Genomic DNA, 9795 nt, shown 5'->3' on the forward strand with positions numbered 1-9795 from the left:
AAAACTAATACTAAAAGAAGACACAGCACAGATGGCGGCCTTATCACTAAGTGATTTTAGTGACTTTATTGATATAATAAATAATATTATATCGATTATAGTAAAATATTTTAGATTAATATATTTTAAATTACGCCTCACGTAATAATATTATAATATACAGATTAATGAAGTAGGTAATTAATCTTTACTTCGGATTATGTTTATCGGGATACTGATAAAATGGTATATTACGTGATTCCTACGTCATAAAATATGTTATTGTTTGTAATTTTATTGCAAATATTAGATAATAGGTAGTAGATATTTTTTGGTATTGGAAATATGCAGGATATCTCAGAGTTTCTTCAACATCTATGAACTACCCATCCATATAAAATTAAACAAATAAATTGAAGCAAATCATTTCTTTTTTTAATAACTTAATCGCAAAACTACAAATAATGCAAATAATTTAAATTTATTACAAATCTATACAAAAATAAATATTATTATCTAATGTAATGATAAAGTTAAAAATTACATGACTTCTTTCTCAAACTCAATAAAATTTTCAATATTTGCCGCTCTTTTCATGTTATGTTTTTCAGTGCTATCTGTAGAAGCAATAGATGGCGCTCGACTCGGGTTGCGAAGGACTGGCTTTTGGAGTTGGAAAAAGTTTAAGGACGCTTTCAATTCTTTCATAAAAACTTCTTTGTGAGACACCTTAAATAGAAAAAAAGTTTTTTTTAGTAGCTACAAAAATACAAGTTACCTACTAACTTATTTAATTTACCTACTACATTATTATAAGTTTGAAGGAAAGGAATCGCTTAATTTTTTTTAAATTATTGTTATGCACAAATTTTAATTATTCAAAATGTATTTAAATTATATAATTCAATAATCACAAGATAATTAATAAATAGGTATATTAATAATTATGTTTTATATTTTAAGCTGGCAATTATTTGTTTCTATAAAAGAAAAATAAAGTAAAAAAAAAAACTATAATTAATTAATTAATTGGCGGCAAAAGTTTAGAGTTGTGAAATAAAAATATTGTTAGTTGTTGCTAAAGAGATAGTGAACATGGTTGTGTAAAATATTAAAAGTAGCTGAGTAAGTGTTTCGCGTTTTTTTTAAATAATTATATTAAAAGTTACCTGTTCCCGGACGACAATATTGCGCACTTCATTCATGAACTCTGCAGCAGTTATAAGGAGACTTAACACCAAACCGATTATAAGAATTATAAAAGCGCCGATCAAATTTTCCATCTCAAGGTCTCCTTCAACATCACTTTCATCTGTGGTTCCCTTAAATTAAAAAAAAAGTAAGGATATTTTATTGTGATTAACTATTTTTGAAATAAAAAAGCGAAGATTTGATTATTTTAACTTTTTACAGTTATTATTAGATATCAACTTATTATTTTTAATTAATTTATTGGCTTTGGCTTGTAAAACATAAAATTGTAGTAGATTTAATTTTGAAATTGGATGAGTCGAAAGTAGGTACTTACTTCACACTCTTTTGCTCCGTATTTTTCATCCCACCATTTACTTTTAATTTGATCAAGCGTTGTATGTTCTTTCAATTCCAGGATTGCTTGGTTTATATGAGTTCGGAATGGTGAATCTGAAATACATAAGTATATGAATTTAGCTATGTCAGTATAGAATATATAAACACAATGAAAGGAAAATAATTGATATCATGATAGATATGATTTAGAAGCGTGTTGAATTCACCAAGAGAATAATCATTGAAGTTAAAGGTAATGATTATCTTTTGTTTTATAATACTTAAATATTTAAATTTTATGTGAGATTTACAAAATTATAAGTAAAGTTAATATTACAAACTGAAACTTAATTATTCAATTAAAATCTGCGGAAAAATAAGAGACATTATTCTCAATGTAAATTAATTTAAATGTATATAAAAGGATCAGATAACTACTGCCTAGACTTTTGCAAGTTCTATTCATTGAATTGAAAGGATCCTTACTCGCCGGCATAGCTATCCCGTAATCTTTAGAATCCAATTCACCACCAACTTTCTTCAGTTCACAGTTTCTTTTTAACTTGTATTCAATTGTACTTGATTCCATGAATAAAGCGTATTTGCTCTTTCCGTTGAGTACTCGCTTTTCGCCCTCGTCGTTACTCTTTACCAAAACAACGGGATTAGCGATCATGTTATCATATAATCGCCGATAAGCTTTATATTTCGAGCTCTGGAAAATAAGATATTTTTAGCCGTCGTTTCCAAAACGATTAAATTTTATCAATTCCCAAATCTATTTAATAATGACGTATTTTTTTGTAAAGAAGAATCATTTCACTGTCTTTTTTAACTTTCGCTTATCTTCTTCTATATATACAGGGTTACAGGAAAAGTCGATGTAGATCCGTTAAGGGCATGTAGTACACATCATTTCTGAATGATTTCACTATGTAACCTCCCATCCTAAACTTAACCGTTTTCGAGATATTCGAGTTTTAATTTTTTTTATGAAAATGCCCAATTTTTCGGCTATTCAATTGAATATTTTGAATTTTTTTGACTCTTATGATTATTTTTTTGGTTTTTTACATGAAGAATGAGATGCTTAATTACCTCAATGACTAAAATTGCACGTAAGTTAACTAAATAGGTCATAGTAGACGATCGAAACTTAAGAAAATAAGTACAAATTATAAAAATATATTTTTCTTTTCTGGATATCTCAAAAAATTATTATGGCACTTGCTCTGCAGATGTGCTTAAAAACATCTACATTTTATCAGCTATCCAACGAGGTATAACAACCTATGGTTGTATTTAAACTCATAGAAAAAACACAGTTGAAAAGGTTCAGGTAGTAGGTCTAACGGGTCCCTCGGCTATTGTCCTTCAAGTAAATCCGGTGCGTGTGAGCGAGAAAACTTACGATTTATGCAGATGAGAGTGAGAAAAATAATGTGCAAAAACAAGTTTGGGGATACAACATGCCCATTGTTTTGTATTTGGTCGTTTGTTTGCTTGCCATCCATTTTAGTCTGCTCATGCGATTCGTCCATGGTAGATGCGAATTATTGTGCTTTCGGATTCCCACACGACTTATGTGTGTGACTTAGGTGACCTACTAATGATCTCCCATTACAATTACTGCGGGACATGTGGTTTCAACATGATGGCTGCTCTGCTCATTTCAGAAGAAGCGTTAGGGAATGGTTGGACACGTAACTATCCTAACAAATGGATTGGACGAGCTTGGCCTTTACCCTGGCCACCCAGATGTCCCGACCTGACCCCCATTGATTTTTATGTATGGGGGCACATGAAGAGCCTCGTTTACAGTGAGCCCAACCCCATATCGTTAGTGGAAGTTCTCAAAGAAAGGATGCTGCTTGTGTGCTGTTGAAATGCTGCTAACGACATAAGAAGAACATTAACCACATGGTGTAGTGAAAAGTGGACTACGTGAAGGAATGAGAAAATGTGTGCGAAATAAAGGTGGACACGTAGAACATGAGCTATAAAATTTTATTCAAAAACATTAGGTGAATAAATGTTATTTTGAACTGATTTATTGTTTCATTTAGCTTACTACAATCACCGACGATCTGTACGCCAACTATGAGTTGAGCGTGAGTGACTTTGTATGCCAACTAGCGTTAACAACGCACCGATTACGTTATTTTCCAAACAATAGCCAGTAACTAGTCACTTACGCTCAAGTAATAGTTGGCGTACGGTCATTATTTGTACGATCGACGATGTGAACAAAAAAAATGCTATAAAACTGAATGATCTCCTAGGTCAGGATAGCGGGATATCGATGGATGCATGAAGGTTGTACCTAGCCGAGGGAGGCCTATGTTCAATAGTGGAAGCCAGTAGGCTGAAATGATGATGCTGAACTTAAGTCAAATTATTAAGATTAAATAAGGGCTATTTATTCTGACTGCCATGTAGCCTTAGAAACTAAGTTTCACCTTTGAGGTTAATAAATACCCTAGAGTGTTATACCTCGTTGGATAGCTGATAAAATGTAGATGTTTTTAAGCATATCTGCAGAGCAAGTGCCATAATAATTTTTTGAGATATCCAGAAAAGAAAAATATATTTTTATAATTTGTACTTATTTTCTTAAGTTTCGATCGTCTACTATGACCTATTTAGTTAACTTACGTGCAATTTTAGTCATTGAGGTAATTAAGCATCTCATTCTTCATGTAAAAAACCAAAAAATAATCATAAGAGTCAAAAAAATTCAAAATATTCAATTGAATAGCCGAAAAATTGGGCATTTTCATAAAAAAAATTAAAACTCGAATATCTCGAAAACGGTTAAGTTTAGGATGGGAGGTTACATAGTGAAATCATTCAGAAATGATGTGTACTACATGCCCTTAACGGATCTACATCGACTTTACCTGTAACCCTGTATAAAAATCAATGCCACTTTTCGTTGTAATTCCATAACTCGAGAACGGCTGAACCGATTTCGATAATTCTTTTTTTATTATATTCCTTGAAGTACGAGGATGGTTCTTATGTAGAGAAAACGTTAATATGTACCACGGGCGAAGCCGGGGCGGACCGCTAGTATTCTATATGTACCTATGTCACAAATGATTTCAGTCAAGATTTTCATTTGAATAATTCCCAAACTTTCGCACGTCTTCCGGCTGTTAACTTCGGGCGAGGCTTAAGGAGTGTTAGAAAACTTTTGTTAGAAACAAACTACTAACTTTAAAAAAGTCCAGAGTGGATCCTCCGTGAATCGCTCCGTACAACACTTTAGTTTGTTTGGCCAAATCTTCGACGCTGTTTATTGGTTCGTACTCTAGGGCTGATGTCATGGACGCAGAGAGCTGGGCAATGTATGTCTGGCATATGATTACAGCGAAAAACCACCACATTGCACATACCCATCGTGAACCAATTGCTCTAGAATAACCATCAAACATGAGTTTCTAATTTTTCGGTAAACCATTAATAGGTTAATTTATATCGAATAAACACGTATTTTCTATTAGCACATGCATTTTCATATCATAATTCATAGCATTGTTAATTTCAAAGATTATAGATAGAAGATTTAATGTTATTTTATTTATGCCTAAATCCACGTGGGATGCCGTTATCAATTTAACATAGGAAAACAGCGTGTTATTTTCCTTAATTAGAGATAACAATACCCGTTTGTAGTAAACAATCGATTAATTATTATTATTAAATCATACTATCACTTAAAACTCAACTATTACTTATTAGAATTATTATCATTCGATTGAAGTAGTTTTTAGATTGGGAAAAGAAATAAAGAAAAATAATTATACTTAGGTAAAATGTCACATCCTTGCGTCATAATGGAGCCCATGGTCAACCAAGTGCAGTTTTTAAAATTCCATATATTTTCCAGTTCTTCAGGATCTTTATCACATGGTTGGGGGTTTTCCCAATCAGCTGGCGATATCCTGATAACATGAACTATGTGTTGATTTGTACAATGTAATTAAAATACCTCAAATATATCGATCATAATCAATCAAACACTGAAATCACCTTGAACAAACGAATAGGACAATAGAAACTACGCAATACGCTGTTGCTATGTGCATCCACACGTCGAAAGTATATGGGTTAAGAAATGAGAACCATCCCGGAGGCACTTTTCTTTCCTTTGTGTACAAAATACTAATACCCAGTGTCATAAATGGTACCGAAAAATCGACGACTTTCTTTCTTTCTTCCGTAATTGTTAAGTCGCAAACAGCTAAGTCTGCTTTCTGTAAATAAAAATGATGATGAATATTTTCGAAAAGCCCATTGAAAACCAAAAGCGGAGTCATAACTAATACGTATAAATTGCATTGTTTATGCCGTTAATACAATTTGGAATCTTAATTAAATGTCGGTTTCTGAGTGGAACTTCACCAAAATACCGTGGCAATTTGGGAACTTCGATCATTCATAGCGTTGGAAATTCAATGACTATTATTAACATTTCAAATGATTTTAATACAAATGCCATTTTGAAGACGATTCTTGTTAGGGTTGTTTGAAATAATTGACTATGATGCAGAATGAGTCTATTGAATAGCATTTTCGTTTATTTCATTTTATGTGAAATTTATATGGATTACAACAGGACTATAAATGTATAATCATTGTAAAGTATTAGTGACATCTCATTTAATAATATTATGATATTGATGAGTTAACCAGAATTAAGTTAACTTTCCATATATTACCTTGTCCAGTAAGTCCCCAATCAAACCATTCCATTTCTTTTTCTCTGGATCATATTTTCCATAATCCTTATCTTGTTCGTGTAAAAATGAATACGTGTAATTAAATTTATGCTTCCTCAAAATATCAAATATATGTTTAACTAAATCAACAGAGAACCCTTCGTAATTTTCGTCAGCATCTTCTTCGACGCACGTTTTATTATCCTCTGGGCATTTGATCTTATCCGCAAAGTATGGTTTTGCTTTACGCGATATAATCTGTAAAGATTCAAAATAGAATAAGAGACGCCTTTAATATCGAGTCGAGATTCCATAGTACAAGCTTTCCTTGGAGCCAAGATGGCATTGTACTTGTATTTAACTTTATTGTACTACGCTGCATTTCATACCAAATTTTTGTCATAATTTTTTTACGTTTAAACAAATGTACTTACGATAAAATGTTTACTGGTTTGTTGTGCACTTTTAATTTCAGTGCTTGGTCGATTTTCTATTATAGTTCCTTTATCCGTTGAATTCCAAGTGCCAACTGTTTGTCTCGTCGATACATGAATCTCGTTTACGTACAATGTGTAATTATATCTGCGACCGTATTTATCAAACTGAATATTCCCTGTTACGCCAACACTGGGATTCTGAAATGAAATGAAACATTATTAAATGTCTCTTCTAATTAATGAGAATAGGAAAGTAGCAGAACAATTTTTTTATTTGGAATACCAATGTTTTTGATTTTTTAAGAAAAGTGGTACAAAATTTGTAAATATCCGGTCGTTTTTTACTCCATTTTCGAAAGGTATAAATACTTAATTAAAACGGGTTTTGTTTTAAGAAAGCTTTCATATAAAAAGGATTCAATTTGTTATCTTTTTGTAACGGCATCCTAGATAAATACAAAGTAAAAGCGAAAAAGAATTACCTTTAATATTTCAGCTTGGAGTAATGCCCCGAACGGCCAAGGGTCGGCGTCTTTTTTACACAAATCTTCATCTGGTTTTGTAATATCTTCCACTTCGCCTACTTTTTGCAATGCCTGGAGGACATGATTCGCTATATCGTTCATAACGAGAGCTTCGATCTACAAACAATTTTTTACTTATTTCACAATCTTTTATCGTCAATTTCTTTTCTTGATTGAATCAAAACATAACCTTACAATATTGCATAGTTATAGGAATGCCTTTGAAAATTACAAGTTTTATTAACTAGTACCAATTTTTTATTATGCTTGTATCAAATCATAAATTGTAAAAGTTGTGCGGAATTCGCATGTCTATTGAAATTCGAATACAAACAAACCTCTAGATTGGTGACAGGTGGGGAGTCAAGTTGGACCTTATCAGTAGTCCACCTCCCAACACGTGTAGCTAAGAAGTGTTGTGCATCTTCTAATTTATCGAAATCTGTGATACTGAGCCACGTAATGTTTGAGTGAAAAGGTGTAAGGTCTTTTGCTATCATTCCCGCGTCCATTGTAGTCAGAATGTAGTGCTAGTGTATAAAATTATATTAAGTAAACATAGTGCGATAAAACTTATTAAAATTAAGGAACTTTTCTTATCAAGTTGCCTTAAAGCTTATCTGACTTAAAAAACCAGATTAGTTTTATAATATGAATAAGATTTCAAAATAAATATACACACCATTAACAATATGCAAATACCTGGTAATGATTGACCATATTAACTCCTTGGGCTTCATTTAAATATTTCAAAACGCGGTCAATGTGACAGTCTAATATTATGCGGAATTCTTTGTATCGTTTTAATTCTTTGAATATCTAAAAATAAAGAAAATGCTTTTACATGACAAGACGAGACATGGTAGATGTATTAAATTAATAATATAGAACATCTCGTTATTACTATGATGAAACGACATACGTTTAATTGTTTACTTATTAACAATTTGTGATGCTACACAGTTATATTACACACCCGACTACGAAATATTGGTTTTGGTTTTGTAATTAAACATTGTGCTAACCTTAAAATTGTCGGTATTAGGGTCCAACCTACGCACTGTAACAGGGGTTTGGTCCGTGTATTCAGCTAGAATTTTCTGTATTCTTAATAAACCTGAAAAACGGAGTATAACGATGTTATCTCACAGATAAACTGTATGATATAAGTTGCTATATGTATAGACTGTAGAATATTATTTACCAAAATCGTCTTCATACAGTACAGCGAAGTTTTCCCATCTATAATATTTCAGTAAGGCCGCATAAGCGTACGATATATCTTCCGCAGTAGGATAGAAGTTAATAGAAATGTTTCTATAAACTGGACTCTCATCAGCAGTTTCTTCATCAACTTCATTGTCATCTTCTTCATCGGTATTTTCGATTTCCTCTTCTAGATATGGATCCATCGGTTGCCACGTCGCTTGGAGATGTGGAATATTTGCTTTTGCGCATTGGTCCCTAATAGCGCCATCAAAGATTGGTGTTTGCGGACCAAATATAGCGATCGGCTGCATCATTTTGTTTGAACAAACTATAAAATGAAACGTCTTAATGTACGATATTATTTAATATGAAAAAGTGCAAAATGAATCGATAATATAGACTTTATTTTAACAGAACGATATAAAACGTGGTATATTTAAGGTAAATGTATAAAATTTCTTACGGTTTCTCCACACTGAATAACTATCCGATCTCTTGGGTCGAAGTATTACGGGTTCGAGACGCCAATCGTTTATTTCTGAAATTGTCCATTATTATTAAGGAAGCAAGTATTAACTTATAAATGAAGAGAAGAGATTATATAGGTGGTCATAAACAAGAGACATCTGCGTCAGTTGTAACTGTGGTTGTTACGTATCCTTGAGGCGTAAATTATGCTTGAAACTTTTAAATGTTATTTTCACATAATCGGTATTATTAACATTTATGAGGTTTCGGAAAACAAATTATATAGTTATTTCTTAACAATTAAAATATATTTTCTCCGCCTTTTGTATGAATAAGTTAAATTTTTACGTACTCTTGTCTGGATCATCGGATGCTGAATCTGATGCCCGGAGATGATTGTGTCGCATGCTTTCATTGAAGGCTAAACGTTGTGTTAAAGCATGCTTTTCAAATATGCCTCCTATAAAAGTATATAAGATATGAGAATAAAACATAAAATAAAATTTTAAACATTACTTCTAACTTAAAAAAAATTACATCGTTTGACTTACCAATTTGATAAGATATTACACTCGTTTCTATAACCATAAGCTGCGAAGCGCATTGATGTATCAAACAAAATATCCACAATAACCACATTGTTCACAGAATTTTAAAACTACTCTAAATTATTGAAAAATATACGGCAGCATTATTTGTTTACTTTGTGTTAAACAACGATGTATAAAGCAAAATATTTACTAAGTGCTTTCAGTGTAAATAAGCTGTCGTTAATTATGACGAGCTTGTCGAAAGCAAAAGCGGTACGTTTTGCTGAGAAATTCTCTATTAACTGTTTTAGTTAACTATTTGTATTAAAGGAAATTCCTAGAGTCTGATGTCTCGAAACGTGACTGGTCCACAATGATGACGAAAATCGTCGCA

The 9795-nt window shown here is 32.0% G+C and overlaps 1 protein-coding gene across 2 annotated transcripts; it reads right to left on the reverse strand.

The window, feature by feature from the left end:
* Positions 1 to 392: 392 nt before the first annotated feature.
* On the reverse strand, positions 393 to 9784 carry LOC123696650 (glutamate receptor ionotropic, kainate 2-like). 2 transcript variants are annotated; one of them, XM_045642977.1, is made up of 17 exons: positions 9423 to 9784; positions 9224 to 9331; positions 8867 to 8941; positions 8399 to 8731; positions 8220 to 8311; positions 7897 to 8013; positions 7533 to 7724; positions 7153 to 7311; positions 6668 to 6868; positions 6234 to 6491; positions 5545 to 5768; positions 5319 to 5456; positions 4728 to 4926; positions 1996 to 2224; positions 1508 to 1623; positions 1149 to 1301; positions 393 to 708 (listed from the first exon to the last, which is right to left on the reverse strand). In XM_045642977.1, exons 1-17 carry the CDS (start codon positions 9508 to 9510, stop codon positions 520 to 522), a joined length of 2871 nt encoding a protein of 956 aa, XP_045498933.1. In that variant the 5' UTR covers positions 9511 to 9784; the 3' UTR covers positions 393 to 519. The 2 variants fall into 2 exon arrangements, with proteins under 2 accessions (XP_045498933.1, XP_045498934.1); XM_045642978.1 differs by lacking the exon at positions 9224 to 9331.
* Positions 9785 to 9795: the final 11 nt, after the last annotated feature.

The sequence above is a fragment of the Colias croceus genome, chromosome 13 (genome assembly GCF_905220415.1).
Source record: "Colias croceus chromosome 13, ilColCroc2.1".
NCBI classification, from domain to species: domain Eukaryota; kingdom Metazoa; phylum Arthropoda; class Insecta; order Lepidoptera; family Pieridae; genus Colias; species Colias croceus.

Coding starts and splice junctions, on each gene's coding strand:
- LOC123696650 (XM_045642977.1), bottom strand. CDS start 9,510: ATGTGGTTATTGTGGATATTTTGTTTGATACATCAATGCGCTTCGCAG. Junction 6,869..7,152: donor TCCAAGCTGAAATATTAAAG/GTAATTCTTTTT, acceptor ATTTCATTTCAG/AATCCCAGTGTTGGCGTAAC. Junction 1,624..1,995: donor CGGGATAGCTATGCCGGCGA/GTAAGGATCCTT, acceptor TATGTATTTCAG/ATTCACCATTCCGAACTCAT.